Source organism: Mixophyes fleayi, chromosome 2, assembly GCF_038048845.1.
Source record: "Mixophyes fleayi isolate aMixFle1 chromosome 2, aMixFle1.hap1, whole genome shotgun sequence".
Lineage (NCBI taxonomy): Eukaryota > Metazoa > Chordata > Amphibia > Anura > Limnodynastidae > Mixophyes > Mixophyes fleayi.
The window spans coordinates 335,962,689-335,985,820 of NC_134403.1; the positions used below are offsets into that span (position 1 = coordinate 335,962,689).

General features: G+C 39.2%; 1 protein-coding gene across 1 annotated transcript in view; it reads right to left on the reverse strand.

Moving 5' to 3' along the window:
• Nucleotides 1-400: 400 nt before the first annotated feature.
• The window catches only part of MOSPD2 (motile sperm domain containing 2), a 50,102-nt gene continuing 27,370 nt past the window's right edge, over nt 401-23,132 (reverse strand). Inside the window, exons 9-14 of the mRNA XM_075196994.1 lie at nt 14,112-14,224; nt 13,615-13,711; nt 11,784-11,880; nt 9,646-9,775; nt 4,509-4,608; nt 401-3,487 (exon numbers count right to left, since the gene is read on the reverse strand). Of these exons, the coding sequence (XP_075053095.1) occupies nt 3,341-3,487; nt 4,509-4,608; nt 9,646-9,775; nt 11,784-11,880; nt 13,615-13,711; nt 14,112-14,224 (684 nt within the window). The 3' untranslated portion in view covers nt 401-3,340. The remainder of the gene's footprint in view (nt 3,488-4,508; nt 4,609-9,645; nt 9,776-11,783; nt 11,881-13,614; nt 13,712-14,111; nt 14,225-23,132) is intronic.

Below are 23,132 nucleotides of genomic sequence, written 5' to 3' on the forward strand. Positions count from 1 at the left end.
AACAAAATGAACGGAAGCAATCAATATCAGTATAATTAGGAGGGTAGTGGAAGAGCCTCAGAGGTCGAGGACAAGTAAAAGTAATGACTCAGAGCAGGAGAGCAGTGAGCAGGGATTGTAGGTATGGAAGAGGGAACTCACTTGGTGAAACTTGTCTTTATCACGTGGATAGAAGGTGATTTTCTCCATGTTATTATTATCATTTATTTGTTAGGTGCCACAAGGTATCTGCAGCGCCTCACACAGTACTAACAGTAGACTATACAGGGTGAAACCATACAGAACAATGAACAAAAAGTACCAATACTTCAGAAACTCCGGCTAGTCATATGCAGTAAAGACGGAGCAGAAGAACAGGTATGGAGACAGGAGGGGACCCTGCTCATACGAGCTTACATCCTAAGGGAGGGTAAACAGACCAGACACAAGAGGAGCCAGTTCCATCGCATGTTAGCGATGTACCAGATATAGGACATTAAAGAAGAGACTCTGCAAATCTCCACAGTTGGCTATCAGACACCTAGCGGTTTCCAATATATGCAATGCCAGTTTTGTTGAGTGGACATCAGCGTCCTGTATAGGATAGCAGAGGAGAAAGGACCACGGGTCCTTCCTGATAGGGCATTGGAGAAGGGAGGACATTAGGTCAGCAACTTTTTTCCATAAGGAGGAAATGACAGGGTCCGACCACCAGATATGGAAGAAGGTACCTCTATGACCGTATTCCCGCCAACAAGCAGGGTTGGCAGTCAGATACATTTTAGTGAGTCTAGCAGGCATAAGATACCATCTGTAGTGGATCTTGTACGCATGTTCCTTAATTAATATAGAAATAGAACTGGAGGCTACATTCAATCTGATGGTCTTGCAGCAGCCCTCTCCTCGGGGGGAGGGGGGGAAACAAGGTCCCTTTCCTTTTCGTAGCTATTCCCAAGGACCAGCATCTCCTCTCTAAGTAAGTTACAGCGAGATGAAATCATGCCCCTCCGGGGGTGTAGAGACAGAGGGTCTCAAATGGGGAGATAAGAGGAAGTGGGTTTCCCGGCAGGAGAGAGTGGAGGAAATGTCTGATCTGTTGGTACTGATAACAGAGCGGGTGCAGAATAGGCTATCTGGAGCGCAGGACATCATAGGCCATGGGCTTCCCCAATCCAAAAGTTCCCCAGCGAATCGAATACCCAACGTGATCCAAACCTGAGGGGAAGACCAAAGCATACCAGGAGGAAAGGCATGGTTGTGCCACAGACAGAGGGAGTTGGGGGGGTGGAGAGATGTCTCTTACAGGTCTCCCAGGTCCGAGCAGCAAATAGTAAGGAAAGGAAGTGCTTAATGAGGGCAGTCCGAGAAGTTTTAGGTAGGCCCCAGACACTAGACAGGTCTGGTAGGGAGAGATAAGTCACTTCTATAACCGCCTATGAGTGGGAGGCAGGAGGGGTAAAGGAGGTTACCAAAGAACCAAGGTGGGCTGCCCAGAAGTAAGCCTCGAGGTCAGGAAATTCCCTACCTCTTTGGGTCCATGGGTTTCTCAAGCAAAGCTAGTTGGATCCTGGGCTTCAAAACATTTTTAAGTTACTTTACCTAAATCCAACATTTTAAACACTTTATTTTCACAAAACATGATTATAAATATCTCACATAAGAAATAAATACACAGTAGTGTCTTTGGAGATGAATGTCATATTAGAGAAGTTATTTAGATAATTTAAGACTATTTCCAATGTACTCCACTTTTATAGAATAAGTATTAATATTGCTCAGACTCTTCATGTTTTATTTTGACTGTTTTAAGAAATAAAAGTAAATTATGATTAAGAACATTACAAAACAAACTTAGAATAAAGACACATTTTCTTTGGCATTACCTCCTTTGAGTATTCTGTTTTAAATAAACATAAAATGTACCAAGCAATTCCTCTCCTAGTCACTTTCCTAACACAGAAATAAAGCAAATCATTGGCAATATAGCAAAGCTTACAGAAATTCACATTTGAACACTACTTTGTATTTCACAAACTGACAAAGTAATCTGTATTTCACCTAACTTATAATAAGCAGCACCTGATCACTGGTGACTGTAACACTTACAATGCCCGACACTGTGCGTAGTATCTAGTTCCATCATTATTTTGGCTGTTTACCCTCTCTGCCGCATACGTACTCTCAAAATAGAATAATGACCAATTAACTATTGACTTGGTATATTGATTTTGCATTTTGGGTTCACAATAAAAGTTGTGTACACATCATATGCAGGGAGATTGCTGGGAAAATGCAGATCGCATAGGGAGCAATGATCCCTATGGCAACAGCCATGTTCAGACATCAATCGAAAATTGAACACTGAAATGAAAGAAATTTGAACTTTGTGTACACAGCATGTTGCCATAGGGAACAACGGTGACTAGGCCTGATGCATTTTTCAGGGGTTTCAGAGGACATGTCTCGTTAAATCCATGCAAGATGTAGAGGTTCTAAGTATATCAGGCTCAGTATTGCTTCTTTCTATTAGCCCTCTCTTTAAGTACCCCATCAATAAGTCAAGTTTATCTTCATTTGGAAGCATTCCCAACAGAGCCAATAAATTAAACACTGCATATTGCAGTACTGTTGCAAGTATTTGAAGAGGAAATTGAGCAGCCTCACATGCTCTATCTCACAAAATTCCCTTACAGCAGGACTGGACAACCTGTATCTCTCCAGGTGTTGTGAAACTACAAATCCCAGCATGACTTGCCGGTAGCTAGCCAGCTGATAGCTGTCAAGGCAGGCTTGCCTTACAGAGTATACCAATATCACTATAATAACCTAGCTGTGAAGTTGTTTTAACACAACAAATGCCAATCTGTTAGTAAATTTAGTCTTAAAATAGAGTTTGAAAACAAATTGATATTTCAGTTTGCTGACAGCACATCAGCAATAAAATCAATCTCAGTCTAGTCTTCTGGCAGCTAGGGCACAGCATTTGGCATCTATAGAATAGTCTAGGCATTACCCAGCCTAGAAGTTGTGTCCCAAACAAAGAAAGATTACATTCAGTATATGCAGGTGACATTCGGCTGGAACAGAAAATGTTTAAGAATCATCATGACGTTTAAACAAAAGCACTGAGCTAAGTCAATGTCCAAATTGTGATACAGATGTATTATAAAACTCTCCATATCCAGTTGTCTCTCTCTGCTGTCTTGATAAGTATGTTAATCATATTAGTTCTGTTTCCTGCAAACCAATAAAGGCAACTTTGGTCGTGTCAGAAGATACCTTTTGCAGGAAAGTCATACAGAATATCCATTTTGTAGACTAATCGGCACAGGCAGAATGTCTAATGTTAAACACAGTTCGTTTATCTGCTTGGGTCCTTCAACATGTACATGCCTGCAGAGACTATGGCGACTAAAATAGACAATAAAATGGCTATTATGTGCTGGTACCAGACACAGTGTCCGATCTGTTCTTCCAGTCTTCGGTTTGTTTGTAGTAATTGAGTTAGCTGAAAGAAAAATGAAAAGACAGACAGATGTGAGTAAACCCATTCAGTTTTGTGCTACATGGTTTTGGTGCCAGTGGTACCAATGCCAAACACTAAGAGACTTATTTAAAACATAATTTAAACAGTACACATAGCAAAGAAACAAACAAAACATTTGACAACATTTAAAAATGATAACAGACTTATACCACGAAGGATAAAACCCCACAACAACAAAACAGCTGTTGGCCTGGGAACAATTGTTTTGTGTTTACCTGGTGTGCATGTACCTGCTAACTGCCCATGTAGACTGAATACAAGACTACCAATGTCCCTCTGTATCTGCCCCTGTGCTTTGGGAATCTTACATTCGACTTAACACAGTTCATACATGATTGGCGGCTCGGTGTTAGCACATATTTATTACCTTATAGGAAACTACATGGTGGTTAACAATGATGTCACAAAAGTAAAAATCAAAACTCTTGTGCGACAGGTAGAAGTATTTACCCATTGCTCTCAGGTGTTACGACAGCAGCTACTCAGCCCTATGATGCTAAATTAATGTCACTATGCTTAGCTCCTTCTGCTGTCAAAACCAGGCTTAGGACACTTGTAAATCTCTGGTTCCTGTGGGACTACAAATCCAAGCATGCACTGCTAGCTTATGTTCAACAGCTGGAGAGCTACGATTTTCACGTCTGCTGTGCTCATGTGGGAAATAGATATAATCAATAACTGACATAATGAGGCATGCAATTATTCCTCATGTCTCCGATTAGAACTGGCATCTCTCTTCAATGACACAAGAACCTTAGAACAGTTGTAGAAGTTAATGTTTATCCACATGGAATATTCTGAATTATTAGCAACAGTTCTATTCAAAAAAGTTATATGAACACAGCTCAAAGATCTGATATATTTACATTATTCCCACCTATAAACCGGTCCATTAGCACATATTAAAATATACTATGTGTCATGTTGAAAAATATAAATATATGGCACTACATTAATTACATTTGAGTAGTGTAAATACTACCTTAAAGTGCAGGTCGTCGTGGCCTAATGATCTGTTCAACGAGTGTTCTTTTAATAATAATGTGGCGGGCTTGATGTTTTCCACAACGTGGCATCTTAATCTGCAAAAAACACAGGACGGCAATAATAAATCCTACAACCTAACAGAAATATTTGCTGATGTAGAACGTTTTACTGAGTTTTCCCACTTGATAGCACTTAGTGAAGAAACGGTGTCAATAAAAAGCTGGCACTTGATAACACACCAGCAAGAGCCATAACATACTGCTGCACCTGTACAGTCATGGCCAAAAGTTTTGAGAATGACACAAATATTATTTTTCACAAAGTCTGCTGCCTCAGTTTTTATGATGGCAATTTGCATATACTCCAGAATATCATGAAGAGTAATCAGATTAATTGCAATTCATTTTAAAGTCCCTCTGCCATGACAATGACACTTTATCCCAAAAAACTACATTTCCACTGCATTTCAGCCCTGTCACAAAAGGACCAGTTGACATCAGGTCAGTAATTCTCTTAACACAGGTGAGAGTGTTGACAAGGACAAGGCTGGAGATCACTCTGTCATGCTGATTGAGTTAGAATAACAGACTGTGAGCTTTAAAAGGAGGGTGGTGCTTGAAATCATTGTTCTTCCTATGTTAACCATGGTTACCTGCAAGGGAACACATGCAGTCATCATTGCTTTGTACAGAAAGGGCTTCACAGGCAAGGATATTGCTGCTAGTAACATTTCACCTAAATCAACCATTTATCGGATCATCAAGAACTTCAAGGAGAGAGGGTCAATAGTTGTGAAGAAGGCTTCAGGGCTCCCAAGAACGTCCAGCAAGCGCCAGGACCGTCTCCTAAATTTAATTCAGCTGCAGGATCGAGGCTCCAACAGTGCAGAGCTTGCTCAGGAATAGCAGCAGGCAGATGTGAGTGCATCTGCACACACACAGTGAAGCGAAGACTTTTGGAGGATAGCCTAGTGTCAAGAAGGCCAGCAAATAAGCCACTTCTCTCCAGGAAAAACATCAGGGACAGACTGATATTCTGCAAAAGGTACAGGGTTTGGACTGCTGAGCACTGGGGTAAAGTAATTTTCTCTGATGAATCCCCTTTCAGATTGTTTGGGGCATCTGGGAAAAATGCATCAGTCCTGTGTCATGCCAACAGTAAAACATCCTGAGACCATTCATGTGTGAGGTTGCTTCTCAGCCAAGGGAGTGGGCTCACTCACAATTTTGCCTAAGAACACAGCCATGAATAAAGAATGGTACCAAAACATCCTCCAAGAGCAACTTCTCCCAACCATCCAAGAACAGTTTGGTGATGAACAATGCCTTTTCCAGCATGATGGAGCACCTTCCCATAATGCAAAAGTGATAACTAAGTGGCTCGGGGATCAAAACATCAAAATTTTGGGTCCATGGCTGGAAAATTCCCCAGATCTTAATCTCATTGAGAACTTGTGGTCAATCCTCAAGAGGCGAATGGACAAACAAAAACCCACAAATTCTGACAAACTCCAAGCATTGATTAGGCAAGAATGGGATCCATCAGGTAGTATGTGGCCCAGAAGTTGATTGACAGTATGCCAGGGCGAATTGCAGAGATCTTCAAAAAGAAGGGTCAACACTGCAAATATTGACTCTACATAAACTTAAAGTAATTGTCAATAAAAGCCTTTGACACTTATGAAATGCTTGTAATGTTACTTCAGTATACCATAGCAACATCTGAGAAAAAGATCTAAAAACACTGAAGCAGCAAACTTTGTGAAAACCAATACTTGTGTCATTCTCAAAACTTTTGGCCATGACTGTATTATAACTGGTATACAGCTGTGTGCAAGAAAATGCTACAGGTTTACTGTGGTGCAGATATATTTGAAGAAACATTCATTTAAAATTATTTATACATGAAGTTAAACTACTGAATATTAACAGTAGACAAAAAAACAACTATAAATCAAAGTTAATAGGACATGCCAATGTGTAGAAATGTGTAATTTATATTACTATGAAACACTTGATTTTAGATAGAAAATCTATCTATAAAACTGGGTACACACTACAGAAAATTTCTCCCAATCAGATATCTGTAACGATTTTACCAATGACAAAGTCATGATGACCATGCCGATTCATGTGTACACACATACACCATTTACCTCCAGACCTGTGCTCCTTATCGGTCATAACCATCTGCTGAAAAGATCAGGACTCTAATCTCCATAGAGATATGGCTACACACTTCAGAATTTGACAGACATCGTGCCATCATTGATATAGTGATTTTTAGATTTTTAGTCAGTTTATAAAATCAAACGATACAATGTGCTTTAGTATAAGATATGATCGTGGGAGCGTACACACACAGGTCCATCCTAACAGAGGTGCATTGGGGCCCTACCTATAAATCCACTTACCCACTTATATACAATTAATACATGTACGTTGTTTTTGTCAAGGTCAAGATATGTATACGCAACAGCAAGATCCCATGTACAGATAACAGCTGATACTGAGGTGATTTGTCTACATTAATCTTTTAATAAAGAGTGTGTTAAGGTTCTGAATAAATTTCCTGGAATAATATACTGAAAAGTTGATAAGCCTATGGGGGCTGCCATCGTTTATCATGTAATTGGCACAATAATTGGGTAAAAGACCTGTAGCTTGTACCCAGCTTAAGAGAAGGTCAATATTAGAAAAAAGGATCTCACCGAGAACAATGACATATGTTATATGCACTTTTGCGTCTAAATTAAGCACTCTGGAATTTAAGTGGTTGAGAGCTTAAATGAATGAGAACTCAACCCTGAAAGCTACACGAAGAACCTGCTGAGAAACCCTCCTCTCCCCAAGTAGTATAAATCAAGGAGTGTCCATTACTCAAGACTGGCGACAGTGGTGAGCTTCTGCCATCACCTACAAAGGTCACTTCTCCCAGGCTGGAAGCCAAGAGAAGATTGAAATTAAACTTTAGAAATATAGTAGATATGGATGGAGCTGAGTACATGGCTGCCATCCAGTCATCTAAATTGAAAGCACTATTGGAGGTGGAAGGAGGGTGATATGTAACATAATGGTTCTCATTACCAGAGCACACATACTAAAGAGAATAGTAAAAACGGAACAGTATCTACAAATAGAACAAACAGGTCAGCAATAGGTCCTGCATGTGATCTGCAATCCAATCAGTAACCTAGACATTCAACATGTACAACATGGAAATGTTTCCCTTCCACAAGTGTAACTCTATTACCGCCTGTAACCAATGTAATTAAAAGCACCAGTGTGCACAGTACTGCAAACAATAATACTTCACACTTTGAACTTCCAAGGGAATATTAATTAACCTGACAACACAGCCTAACACATAAATAAGCAGCTTCTCCAGCTTACCACTCTATTCATTATTATATAATGGGAACCAACTCAGAGTTCCAACTTAATTAACTACCATTTGGCTGTAAAGTTGGTGCCTCATTAAACTTCAGAAGTATGTGCACTTTGTGCAGAACAAAAGCTTTTTTGAACCTAATACAGTAATTCACTCTAAATGCCAAACTAATTATAAATAATAGAATTTACTCTTAGTGTTTTCTGGCATTTTCGTTTTAATAACATTTTTCAAGTTTGCTTCCTAACAGCTTAGTATAAATGTAAGTAAATAACTGTATTTTTATTCCACTAATAAAGAGCACCTGCTGCCAACATACAGGGGGAGAAATCATTATTTGGGTTTACATAGAAGGTATTAAACACTCTCGTGGCGCCAAAAATAACAAACAATGAAGATGTAGGACAACCACTTTAATGGTGTAAGTCGGTGCAGTATAGGTATTATTTTCAAACTATGGTTCAGTAAAAATAAACAATAAATTGCTGAACCTGTTTGATATCCGTAGTCATATATCAATAATGGTGATTCAGGCCAAACCCATGTGTGGACTCTGGAGATAAAGAGTTCGATCACCACAAAGGATATGGATAAGAATCGTAGTCTTTGGTTTCAATTCGGCAATATAGAATGCCAATATAAAACAATTGTTCTACATCAAAGTATCAACGTAAGGTTCAATACGTAACGTTGCGATGGGTAAATATATACCTGTAAAGTGGCATATGTCATAGATGCACCAAAACATATGTATCAATATGTGAGCTCCATATTGGAGAGTCCAATTGCCACAGGCAAAGCAGATGAATGTTATACATCTTTAACATCAATAGTAAAGGTAGTAGATCCCAATAGTGTAGAATCAATGTCAGTATAAAGAAACTGCACAGAAAAATACGTGCCAATCGTGTCCCGCAAATATGCATATGGCAATATCTTGCTGGTGTAGATAAACAGCAGCCGGGTAAGGAGTGTCACCAATCATATGGTGCAGTACTCCATTCAGCAATGGTATAAATGTAGTGGCTGGGAAATGACATCCAGCTTCTTGTCAGTAAATGACAGTGGGTGTATCCGTGAATGGGTCACTCAAATATTATGTAGCATGAGCCGGTAAGCTGCAGTGATGAGAGAGTCTGTGTAATCCAACCTGGGTAGTGCTCCACACCTATTTGGTGCCGGATTGCAGGGGACTTACCCGATCCTGGGTGATGTGAATGTTGCGTCCTCTCCTACATGGAGTATCTACACGGTGGTTGGATGCTCCCAGTAAGGCGATGGTGTCGGCGTAAGTGACGTCAGGCCGCGGCCGCAGCTGGGTAAACTTCCGATTCGCGCATCCGCATGTGACTGAAAAAGGGGAGAAAGTTTTCTCCATTCTGCCGAATCGGAAGTTTACCCAGCACTTATACCTCTACGCTTTGGCACACACCCAGTTGTAGCTTTGGTTTAAGGTTTAATTTATACCAACATACTATACTATTAGGATGCCATTTTATTGCATAAATTATTTACAGATTAGCACATGCCAACAACAAGTGTACTAAAGAAAATGCTGTCACCTCTAAACCAGGATTATGGGCTACACCATTTTTTATTTTTTTTTACCTCAGTTTGCATTCTGATGAACATTGGTTAAGCAGACAACATGGCTGCATCCACTGTCTAAAGAAAATAGATGCTCTTAAAATTATCCACAGTGGATGGAAGTTTGGTGCATTATAAACCTAAGCAGGCATTACCTGTGTTCCATGACTTTATTTCTGGGCACTTCCTTCCAGAACTGTGCCAATTCTTGTGTTCCTGGACCTGAGGACTGCTCCATTTCTGCAGCCATTACCAAGAAGCGATCTTGAAGTGATGCTGTAGATGCTTTTGGAAGTAAATAAATAAAAACGCACACAAGAAAGATAACAATGTATAAAGAAGTGGAATATATGGAGATTACGTGCTGCATACACTTTCCTCTGCACATGCCAAATCAAAATGAATGTGGAGCACATTTATCTAGGAAATCCGTCTAATTGAATGGATGCTCTATCTATGCATAGTGCAATCAATCAAAAGCTTGGTTTATCATGACAAGGTCCTGAGCCTTCCTTACATTATCAAACCTATGGGATGAGAAAAACACACCTAAACTTTCCTCTAACGCCTTCTACTAAAAGAAACAGTTTCTTAAACAGGGGGTGTTTTAATCTCATTATAAAATAGGAATCATTTTCCTACTGTACTTGTCTAAAAAAACTAAAATAGAAAACATGATTTAATTTAATAACAGTTGAAAGTATTAGTAAAGCACTAAATTTAAATTAGTCTTGAACAATGTTACCTGCACAGTTCTACTTTCTTATCTGTCAAGTTCATAAAGGTATTTTGGTAGTTGACCACCGCATGCTGTCATTTTTCCACTTGAAATGTTTCTCCCACTTTAAAAGTCACTAAAGGTCATTTATAAATTGGTGATGGGCTGTAAATATCCTGGACGTTCCGTGTGATGTCACAAAAGTCTAATTACAGTCAGTGCATGTATTTCTATGGAGCAGTAAGCGGCTATGCGTAGCAAAATATCGTACAAATAAATTGATAAATTGATACACCTTGCTACCTGTATAAACAAGAATATGTTTTTAAATTAAAATAAGCTATTAGAGTAGTCACTCCGAAAACATACTAGTAGGTTAATCGGCTGCTATCCAAATTGACCCTAGTCTGTCTGTCAGTCTGTTTGTGTGTGTATGTTAGGGAATGTTGACTGTAAGCTCCAATGGGTCAGGGACTGATGTGAGCGAGTTCTCTGTACAGCGCTGCAGAATAAATGGCCGATGATGATAATGAAAGGTTCCTTAATTTATGTGCTACCTATAAGCTGCGCAAAATGCATGAAAACTTCCAGAACCTCAGATGGCAGAAAGCGGTGCTATTAATGGTATTTTAACCAAGTGCCTTCTGACATGAAAGTGTGAAAATTCTGGAAATAAGGCACAATGCACGTAGGTATGTGGATGTCACACAAGGTATTTATTAAAAGGAAAATATAATATTTTCCATGTAAAAGAAAACCCGACCTGATGACCACTTACTGCCTGGAATTACTGGAAACATGAATAAAGGTCAGATAAGTAGCAAATTGGGAGAAAACAGACATTTTACTTACTAATAGGGGAGGTTCAAATGTATTAGTATGTGACCATTTAACTTTTACAAATGCCGCGCTGTGGACGCCACGTTCACACACTGAATAGACTGACCATGCATGATCCTACATACATGTACATGTAAGTGCTATTGTGCAGATGTGTCGAGTAATTCATGCTCCTCTTTAAAAGATTGAGTACATAAAATGAGGTGTAGTTAGCATTGCATCGAGAGCTACATGAGGTTTTCACCTCCTGCTGCTTATATTCTTTATTACAAAAACAGCAAGATAATATCTCTGCTGCTGAGGACTGTCCATTGTTCCAACAGTATAGCCTTAGACACGATTACCTGAATTATTGGAGGGTATTCAGTTGTTTCTTTTAACGCGCTAAAACAAAAAAAAACGAGCGCTCTAAAAATATTAGCGTTAATACGGTAATTACTCGCTAAATTTCATCTCGCAGCTCCCTGAGCTGCGAGATGAAATTCAGCAAGTAAACTACCGTATTAACGGTATTTACGCGCATATTACCGTATAAACTGTAATATTTTTCGAGCGCTCATTTTTTTTTGTTTTAGCACGTTAAAAGCAACAATTGAATACCCTCCTATGGATAGTGTTCGTCTTTTCACATTTAGCAGGCCGGTCGATAAATTATAAACAATATTTTATAAAAACACATAATATATAAAGTAATATAAAGTTCTGGAGATTAAATCTCTTTACAGAATACGATACCTGCATGAAGAGATACAACAATGTCCACAACGGAGCCGGGTTCACAACTGCTGTTGCTTGGTTTGACTCTGTATTTCTCTGGCGCTGTTGTTCTGACCTAGAACAACATATATGATAAGCTAAAATGCATCCATCACCTACAACTCCAGGGCTTCTCAACTTTTGTTTTGTTACTTATTTTTTAAATATATAGCCACAAGTGAAAAATATTTACCAAGCAATACATAGAACTCCCCTTTTATACATTTGGAGTCATTAAGCAGAGCAAAAAAAGGAAAAAAGAAAAAAGAGGAAATTTGCACTTTGGCAAAACCATGTTGCACTGGAAAAGGAGATAAAATTAAAATGTGGGTACAGATTTATAGCTGGGGTAGGGCATGTCCTAGATGTACTTCATCATTATATTTTTACACTGAATTATAAAGTATGTGTGCTACATGACAAAAAAAGGCAGTATTTTTATTTATGTGCAAAATAATAAACTAATTTACACCCCTTGCATTGTAACATGGTTTGTCCAGGATCAAATGCATTCCTTTTTTATTTTGCCTTGCTCTCCTTAATGACTCAGGCCCTACATGTTATTGTGAGTTCTAATTCACAGACTGAAGTAGATGGTGAATGGGAGGTTCCCATTGAGGTACACGTACCACAGGTTGAGAAACTGGGGCCAACACACAGTGTAGGGAGAATATTATATGATGCATCAATATGGGAATACAGCCTATTAATTCAAAAGAAATGAGTGATATCACTGATGCATTACTGGCTAAACGCTTATGATAAACTTGCACACATTCTACATGTAATATCAGGCTGTAAGCATTTATATATGGTATTCCATTAAACAATTTTAAATATTACAGCTGAAGTATATAAAAACCAAATTAGTAATGCAAACATAGATAAAGAATAAAAATGTGCAAATTAAAAAAATTACCAATTTTGCCAGCCCCATTGGAGCTTAGTCTAAATTTCCTAACATACACAGAGAGACAGAGAGAGAGACAGAGGGAGACTAAGGTCAATTTTAATAGCAGCCAATTAACCTACTAGTATGTTTTTGGAGTGTGGGAGGAAACCCACGCAAACACAGGGAGAACATACAAACTCCACACAGATAAGACCATGGTTGGGAATTGAACTTATGACCCCAGCGCTGCGAGGCAGAAGTGCTAACCACTAAGCCACCGTGTGCTGCCCAATATCATCATCACCATTTAGTTATATCGCATCACCAATTCTGCAGCGCTGTACAGGGAATATTTGTCACTCACATCAGTCCCTGCTCCATTGGAGCTTACAGTCTAAATTCCCTAACATACAGACAGTCAGACAGACTGACGGACACACTCCTCCTGTGACTGGTTATCCATTGACCCAAGTTGTTTTACATGTTAATAAAATCTATGTTTACATAGAAAATGTATGGTTTCTGGATGTTTATGCAACCTATAGATATAGATATGAGCACATCATTTTAGTTTTATTTGAATTCTTATGAAATGTATCTAGTATAATCTGGAGAGTGTGCACAAGCTAATGGATTGCTGGCAACAGAAAACAGTAGCTTGGCGATTTATAATCAGTGAAAAATACGGGGTCACAGTACAAGTTATCTGATACAAGTGTGAAGAATTTAGCTCAGGCAGTAATCCCAACTTTGAGTCATTCATATGCAGTGTACACTGCATATGGGAATGTGTTTGCATACTACCGTCAAGAAAATAATTGGAGACTATGTGAACATAAAATACGTAAACATTCAAATGGAGCTTTAAAGAGAGAACTGTAAATAAAATGCACATATACTTTAATTCATAAAAGTTACCTTAAAAGCCACTGTATTTTTGGTTATATTATTAAGGACAATGATACATTTCCTTTCTCCACTTTCCTTGGATCCAAAATGCAATTCATCTGCAGGACTAACAATAAAGAAGTCATTAGTGCGAAGTTAAAAAAAAAAAAAAAGAAAAAAAAAAGAAGAAGATATATTTGTTGTAATAAGAAGTGACAGATGTTGCATAATCATTTATTACAGAACTTTCCCCATTCTCATTTGCAAGAAAGCAAAATGAAGCCGTGTCAGCCCTTTGGGAGTTTTACTTTAGAAGAAACAGATGAAAACATCAACAGAAAGATGTGACTTTGGAGCATAAACAAGACACATCAGCAAAACGTCGTCCCTCACATCAGCGAGAAAACACTCTTCGGGAGATGGAGCATGGTTGATGTCAGCAGTATAAAGAGACTTGTTTCACAATCTTCACAGACACATGTCATGAAAAGTAAACTTTCTAAGCAATCTGTGACCTTTTACCCTACCTAATGTGCAGTAAAGGTCCTTTAAAAACTGTTGATGTCCTCCTGTTGTTTTTTAGCTTTGTATCTGTCTTTTCACTATCCTCATGTTTAAATAGATCTTCAGTGCAGTTCACCTGCAATACAAAAATATATACAGGATTAACTTTAATAGAGCACTCATACAGTATAGGAAAATAATGGCATTGCAAGGTCCTATTCACTGATTATTACTCTTAATTTACAGAATGCCCGTATATTACATAGTGCTGGGCATTTGTTTCCAATCTGACCATGGTACTATCTACATGGAGTATGTATGTTCTCCGTGTGTTTACGTGAACTTCCGTTTGGTGTTCCAGCTTCCTCCAACAGGTCGCAAACCTACTGGCAAGTTCATTTGCTTCTAACTTAATTGGCCTTAATTTGTTTGTGGTTGACTGCTCAAACCAGATGAATCCAACGTCTTTCTACGGGGAAAACGACTGCTATTGATATCAATTGGGCAACTGTAAACATAGCAAAAGGAAATAATTTCCATTCATAGGACTCGGTATTATATTACTTATGTAGAAGATGGGAACACATTTAGCTTATGCATTCAAACAACGGACTTCACACTATTGGCAAAGTCAGGGAGCCTATTTACACAGAACTTACATATAGAGATGTCAGACTTCCGCTGCTTTATATATGATAAATGAGGTAGATGGATAAAAGGTACAGTGAACACCAAATAAAATCAAAAGCGAAAATCTATTGTTTTGACTCCTTTTTAAAAAGACCACTAAACCAGCAAATTTACATTTTCAGATATGAATCATGAAGGTAAAATACACTGTGCAGTGTTACTCCATTTTATTGCAGATCTGTTAATTTGTAAGAGTATTACCTCCCAGCTACGCTACAGACAGCTGAATATCGAGGGACTTTATATAGGTCATAAAGTTGAGAATGCAGCCGGCTGAGTTGCTGAGACATCACATGTATATAAATCAATTAATCCATACAGTGCATTTTTGGAAAGAAATCTGAAAAACTGTCATTCATACTGTGTATGCCCTGTTAGAGAAGCACCTATCTTCTACCATGGCAACCTACTGCCGAGGAGAGAAACAGCACGTGGTGGACATATTCAGAAAGGAACCATGGTGGTACATTACATTGTCCAGTGTTGACCTGACATTCTACTGCAGCTCTGTTAAAAAAGTATTTCCACATTACACTAAAGGCAGCTGAAGCTCCTCCCACACCTTTAGCACAGTGTCCTAAATCTCAAAAAAGGTCAAAATGCTGAGTTACAGGACCTGCCCCCGTGTACAAGTCTACCAATCCACAATGCCAACAAAGTTATTACTCAAACACTCCACATATTTCATATATATTACTTAGCTCAATAATACACAATATTCTATATAGAGGATAAGATCATCAAATAGTGCTTTTACTTGTTCTTTAAATAGGCCCCTAACTCTTACCTAAGGAATTAAGAAAGCCTGTGATGCACATTTCAGTCACCAAACGCAATGGCTATTGGGTGCAAGTCTTCAAGCACTTACAAAAGGAAAGGGCTCCTATACTCCCTGACTTTCTAAGCCATAAATGGTACAGGAGGCAGGGTCTTCAGGCACCAGTTTGCCTTAAGGTTAGTGATGGCATTTATACTCTAACCAGAGGCCTCCTTATGGTAGAGGTTTTTAGGCCTCCTTTGCCACAAGGTTAAGGAAGGCTCCTTCACTAGGATCCACCAATGCTTTCCCCATGGGCTAAGGTTTTGGTTCCCCCAAAAGAAGATGGCTCAAAGTAGTTTAGGAGGGTGTGAAACTGACAGCCACACCAACCACCCATACACTCAGGGAGTAGAAAACCCATACAGGTATGCTCGCAACCCAAGTCCAACGTGGAAAAAAGGTGAATCATTTAAATAAGTATCCTTATTGTCCCAGACTTTGGTGAAGCAATTATGTAAAGGCCTGGGCAATGAAAAAGAAAGTGCTGCCAACAAGAGCAAGATAAGTTCATTGTGCTTAGGTGCTGTACTTTTCCTGAACTATGCATGTTAAAGCACTCCCAACTTGGTATGAATAGGGACATGCAAGACCTCTGCCTTTCCAGCAAAAGCCCTTTATCCAGAGGACCAAGGCAATTTGCTTATCAGGGGCAACTTATACACCCCCTAATAAGATACTGTACTTGACCTCAGCCAAAAGGTAGAGAAGCAATCCTGTTTTGATATTTTCTTTTTTTTTTTAAACCAGAGGTGTGGTGCGCTCCATTGCGCTGTGTGTAAAGTGTGCATGGGCTCTCTAGAAGCATGAAGGACTTTATTCCCCAGACCCTGGAGCCATAAGGCCTGCTATGGAGCAAGGGTCTGCAGGCCTTCATTTCCCACAAGGTGTTGAAGATGGTTGGATCCCTAGACTCTGGCAAAGCTTTCACCAGGGATAAGTTTCTCTTCCGCACCCCCCTTAAGAAAGAGCTTCAGATAAAGAGTAGTGTGAGTGGGATCCCTTAGGCAAAGGTAAAGGGTCCTATATGGGCCAGACTTGCTACCCCTCTCCTTCGTGCAAAAAAAGCCACCAAAAATGTGCCACATAAAAAGACAACCAACTCGATGAACAGTAGGGTGACGACTTGATGAACAGTAGGGTGAAAATAGCTCTGGTCTTTTAGCCAGAATTATTAAAAAAAAAAAAAAAAAAGGCTAAAAGGCCAGGGCAAAATGAGTGTAAAGTGATGAGGAAGCCCCCTCCCTCCCCGAAAGAAAACAAAAACAATGATGCACGTTACTTTGTCACCAGACCTTACAGCTCCAGTGACATAGGGCTCCCAGCACTTCAATCTGAGGCCAAAGGACCAAGTGATGTTGCTTCACCTTAATGGGGCACTTCTAAACCCCATGGACACAGACAGTTCTACATTTGATCTTAGACAAAAGGCACAGAAGTATTGCCGTTTTGATCTTGGTAGATTTCATCCTTGAAAGATGAAGATCAATGGCTCTGACTATGTATGGATTGGAGTACACCCAAACACTGCATACTTAGACTTCTTTTAGCCGACCTCATTAAAAGCCTATAAATGAAGCAGAAAATGCATTCTTATAAAACATAGATATTACAATACCCGCAGTACTTTATGCCAACCAGCATTATCCCACAGAACCAAAGAATGAACAACTAAACTTCACCCCTTTTTTTTTTAATCCAGAATTTTTTTTTATTGAGATTTTCCAAAGTACATACAAGTAAGACATTAACAAAAAACATAAAGAAAAACATTTGCAAATATTAAAGTCACGAGTTACTCACACTACAGCATCACAGAGTTCCAACATAGGCGCTTAGCTTGTTTAGAGACAGTTATCGTACACGCTCATACACAAATGAAATCCAATTACAAGATTCAGCATTTATCATTTGTCGTAGGATCCAGGGGGGACCCAGAACTCATGTACTCGGGACATACTGACTCGAGGACACATGTGAAAATGGAGACTCAAATCACCTGTACCATATACCCTCAAATGTCTGCAAGAGCTGTCTACTAGTGTACACAAATCGCTCATGGTGTTAACCAGAGCTTTCCAGTTCTTAATAGCGAAGAGACACTTCAATTCCAGTGTTTTCAATGCAGCGCGTGACTCTGTGCCAAAAGGTTTGTATACGAGGACACTCCCAAAGAAGGTGCCAAAAATTACCATTCTCTTAATTACATTTCGGACAATTAAGAGTGCTCTTCGGGCGAAATTTTGTCATTCTAATGGGAGTCAAGTAAGCATTGTGTACAACAAACACCTGTACTGGTTGAAACTTTAATGACATTGTATACCCACTAGTGCTATCCAGGGCCATCCCCCAGTCTTTATCCGTTAAAGGACCAATATCTATTTCCCATTGATTTCTCCGGTCATTCAGATCATCCACTGTGGATTCATACAAGAGGCACGAGTACATATGTGAAATCAGACCTTTGTGGCCCAGGTCCTGTAGTTGTTTTCTCAGTGGGGCTATAGCAATCACCGACGGCCTCCCCTTGAACTGTGGTGTTTATAGCATGTCGCAATTGGAGGTATGTTCTGGGCATGGAGAATTCCCTAGAGAACTGTTCAAAGGATTTGAGCACATTCGTGTCATACAAATGACCTACAGCCACTACACCCAACTGGGACCCCCGCCTGGAACCCTCCACTGTGTCTAACTCCTTTAATATCTTTGCACCCCAAATAGAAGTACATGGGTCAATATTGATATGTCTCATTATTTTATTACTAACTGCCCTGATCTTAGATGCCTGAATCAGGAGCGGGGGAGCCCATGAGCCAAGGCGTCCCGACAACAGTGACTGCAAAGGTGTATGGTTGACATTGAATTGGTGTACTAACACCCAGTGTAAATCATGACAGTCAGGATCAGAAACCCACGCTTTAAGATGAGCCAACTGAGGGGCAATATAATACAATTTCAAGTTGGGGACCGCAAGACCACCAGAGGATCTGGACCTGCACAGCGAGCTGAGCTTAACCTTAGCCCTCCACCCCTCCCTTTAATATCTTTATCACGACGAATCAAACAAGCCAGCGGCTCTATTGCGAACGCAAACAGGGCCGGGGACAATGGGCATCCCTGTCTAGTGCCCCGTTCTATTTGGAATGGTAAACTTAACCCTTTAGAACTGAAAATAGAGAAACTCAAATGATCTATTGTCCCAATTGCCAACCATTTATTCTGGATTAAAAATGAAATAATACATCAGCTTAGTGTGATGAATTACACTATAAAAATTTCTCACCATAGAGGTGTATATTATTCTCTATAAAAAGCTGTTAAAAGATTTAATTTGTTATCGTCTTCCTTAATTTTTTTTTTTTTTCTCAATAATGGTTTTTATTAAAGCTTTTAATTACAGGGTATACACACACAAAAAAGAAAAAGAAAATTACACACTCAAAAAACAAGGGGAATGTATGGGAAGGGTAAGGTAAAAGGGGGGGGGGGAAGGGAGGCAGTACATATCAATACACATCAATAGCAACAACATGTACAAATCCCAACATTTTAACAGATTACAAATTGTTCAGTATGCAGCTTGAGAGGCCCCTTTCCAGATATTACTGTGACAGGTTGAGGGGGAAACTCAAGGAGACTGACTGAACTGATGCTTTGGAGACATATCGGTTCAGGTCAAACCATTTAATGTGGGGCGAGGAGGCAAAAGAAGCGTACAGTACTCCCAAAGTTTCCATGTCACAGCTCAACTGAACCTTAGAGATTATTTTAGCTATTGAAGGTAGCGTAGTTGATTTCCACGCTTGGGCTATCACCGCACTGGTAGCTATAAAAATGTGACCTATGACATACCGATCCCCTGGTAGAACTTCTGTTGGGAAAAAGTGTAAAAGTGCTACTTCCAGAGTTTTAGGGATCGGAGTTCGTATGACCTTAGATATAATTACATATACCTCTGCCCAGAGAACACGGACCACGGGACAACTCCAGAAAACATGGAATATGTCCCCTACTTCCCCACATTCGCGCCAACAGGCCCTAGTCTGTGACGGCCACATCTTATGCAATCTGTCAGGGGTCATGTAGAGTCTTTCCTTGATTTTTTTTATTACACACTTATGTCACCCAATGAACATACCATAGAGTATATCAGCAGCCATAATTACTGATTTTATTTTTAATTCTGGAAATACGTGGACATTTTAATTCTGGTTTCATTTCATATGCTGATGGAGAAACGATTTAAGCCAATAACATTTATTTGGGAATGACTTGTTACATTAATCTAATGTTCTGAGAACTTGATGAGTATAAGCAGATGCATAACATCACAGACTTGATGGGAGTTCTAGCAACACAGCATATTTGCACAGCAAAGAGAAAGAATGAATGTTTGTTAATGTCCAACACCTGTACTACATGCGTGTATTACATATAGATTTGTATAGTGATCAATGTATAATAAATTAATGCTTATACTTATAATGCCACTGTTAACATTTTGAAACCGCATTGAAAAATGTAATAAAAATTCAGATTTGAAAAAAAGTTCTAAAAAGGTTATCTGTTTACAATTTTGTACACTGCTATAGAAGATATAACTGTACGGTAGGAATACCGCACTAAGTTACACATTTCTTCATAAGATATCTTATGTGGCAATAATAAAATTGTGTTAAAGTTCACTGGGCTATATCATTACGAACCTCAGCTAAGCTAATCTGAACGGCCCATGTTGCAATACGCACAGGGAAAAATCAGATTTGTAAGTGCCTTGGGAGTACATTCATTTTGGCATTAGCCATCGACCCGGGTGTTATTTAAAAAACATAGTTTATTCTAAAAACTGCATGCACAACACATTCTCAGCAATTCACAGATCAACAATAGACAACACTTATTTTGCACAGGTTTTATTTGATGTGTAAACAGAAGAAACAAAATCAACAACAAAAACTTTCTAAAAATATTAGCTGCCAGCAAATAGTTGTTGCAAGAAGAGGTACAAAATCTAGCCAAGGCTGTAAGAATATCTATGTGTGATGCCACACTTAAAGGATAATGCTGTCCAAAACCAACACATTTACTTTCGGTGCAATTAGGTGAGATGTATAAAATCAGAAAATGTCACTGACCCTTGATTATTCATGTGGCAGACTGACATGGATAGACTATGGGCTAGATTTACTAAGCTGCGGGTTTGAAAAAGTGGGGATGTTGCCTATAGCAACCAATCAGATTCTAGCTTTCATTTATTTAGTACTTTCTACAAGATGACAGCTAGAATCCGATTGGTTGCTATAGGCAACATCCCCACTTTTTCAAACCCACAGCTTAGTAAATCTAGCCCTATGTCTCTAGGAAGCTGGAGAAAATCCCCACCCGGAACAGGAGAGCGGATCTCCTGTTCCAACTGTTAACGGTATAATGGGAATCAGAGGGGAGAGGAGGGGAGGGGATGAAGATGGGGGATGTGCAGGTAGGCGACATTTTGTCATCTTACACATCTCATCAAATTCTGGCCACCAAGGTTTGGTTTTTTTTAGTGCCGAGTGGAATTATCCATTAAAAACATGAACAAACTCTTTTCCACTCTAAAATGGCATTTTTTCAATTAGAAAATAATAAAAACAAAATTACAATTCAGAAGATCCAGCGCTGACTCTCCCACTTCAAATGCTATTTTGTATTCAGTGCTCCCGCTTGTTTTCATAGTACATTCACATGGCTGTCAGTTAGGAGTTTCAATGCCAATATGGTAAAGATTGGTAGAAGGACAGGACAATAAATGCAACATGAAAACAGCTGAGCTGTAAAGACTAAGAACATAGAATAGCCTGTAGGTAAAGATAGAAGAATCAATGCAGGATTTAGAGAATTGTGTATTCTTCTCCATTCTCTACATACTGTATGACCCACAAGTCATCTGTTAGGCTTTAACTTATTCTTCACCGTTTGGTGCTGCATAAATCACTTTTTAAAAAACAAAACACAAGCGAAGTAGTAAAAATAATGCAAAAGGAATTAAGCAAGATAAGGTCTAGAACAAAATGTTATATACATCAGGAAGACATTTTTAAACATTCATAGAATTATCTGTGATGCAATTCTGCAATTACAAATCTACTATAACACTCATAAAATCTCACTTATGATTAGACTATTCCATCTTTTATTTTGAAGCTGAAAATTCTTTATTCTGTAAAAATAAAAAGCAAAAAGAAATCAATACAAAATAGATAACAGAACATTGGAAAATAATTAGCATTGATCTTTGCAACAATCAGGTGAGCATAATATATTTAAATTTTTTTGAGGTTTTAAATCGGTGATGGGTAACAGGTGGGCCGTGACCCGAGCCGTCACCGGCTGCCCCCAGCAAGCTGCTCTGGTTTGTTATACAGCTAGGAGCATAAGACTGAACAGGAGCAGCTGACTTCCACGTCATGTGACCTCCTCTGTACATCGCAGGTCACGCATCATACCAGAGGATGTGGGGGAGAGTGCAGTGAGCTCTCACTCCTTCCTCTGGGGGCTCCAAAGCAAATAAAAGTGGGGGAGTTGTGAGTGGCAAGTGAGGGAGGTCTGATGGGCACGAGGGGAACATGTGGGGTGGTTTGGAGTACAAGCGGGATCTAAGGGCTTATGAAGGTCATGTGGGGCCATTATGGATCAAGTGGGATGTCTGTGTTTTAGGTGGTGGAAGTTTGCAGTGAGAGTAATATGCAAGATTTTTGGATGGGAGAGGTGGGAGTGCACAGGTTGAAGCTAAGGATAATGTGCGGCCCTTTTGAAGGTTGAAGGGCCAAGTATTTCTGGTTACCCATCACTGGTTTAAATACAAAAGCAATATGCTTCTTTGTGCGACATTATGGGCAATGAACAGTAGCAGTGTTTTGTTTTCCAGCACCCCCATGCTGTCAATAATTATGAGGGACAGCAGTTGTGCAATGATTTAATTTCTGTATTATGTAATCTCTGACAAACTCGTAATGATCAGAAATGAAACTAAAAAGAAGCCTTCAGTGTATTTGGAACCTTCAATGTCACAATAGCAAAAAGGATGCTGCAATTGTTACTGGGGCTCTAAGTAAACCACTCAAGGAGAAAAATGTAATTTAAGACATGAGTAAGCATGACATATTATTTCCAAAAGCCACATCAAAAACCAAACTCTAAACTTAGGGTTTTAAATGCAATTAAATGTCTTGATAGATAATTGGGCTGAAATACAGCCTTGGAACAAAACGGCCAAAAATAGACAGGTTTGTTAAGCTAACCCAGATATTTTTACTGCAACAAATGACTTACTTTGTACTAATTAAACACAACCAACTTGCAAGCACTACACTGTAACAAACACAATTCAAAACAGATAAGGTGGCTATATGATTAACAGTGTAGTGGGACAGCATGGAGGAACACAGTTTAGTATTGGGTTTGATTCCAGCCCAAGTCTCTATATATACACGTGGAGTTTGTATGTTATCTCAGAGCTTATATAGGTTTCTCTGGGTGCCACCAGTGTGTACCGCTT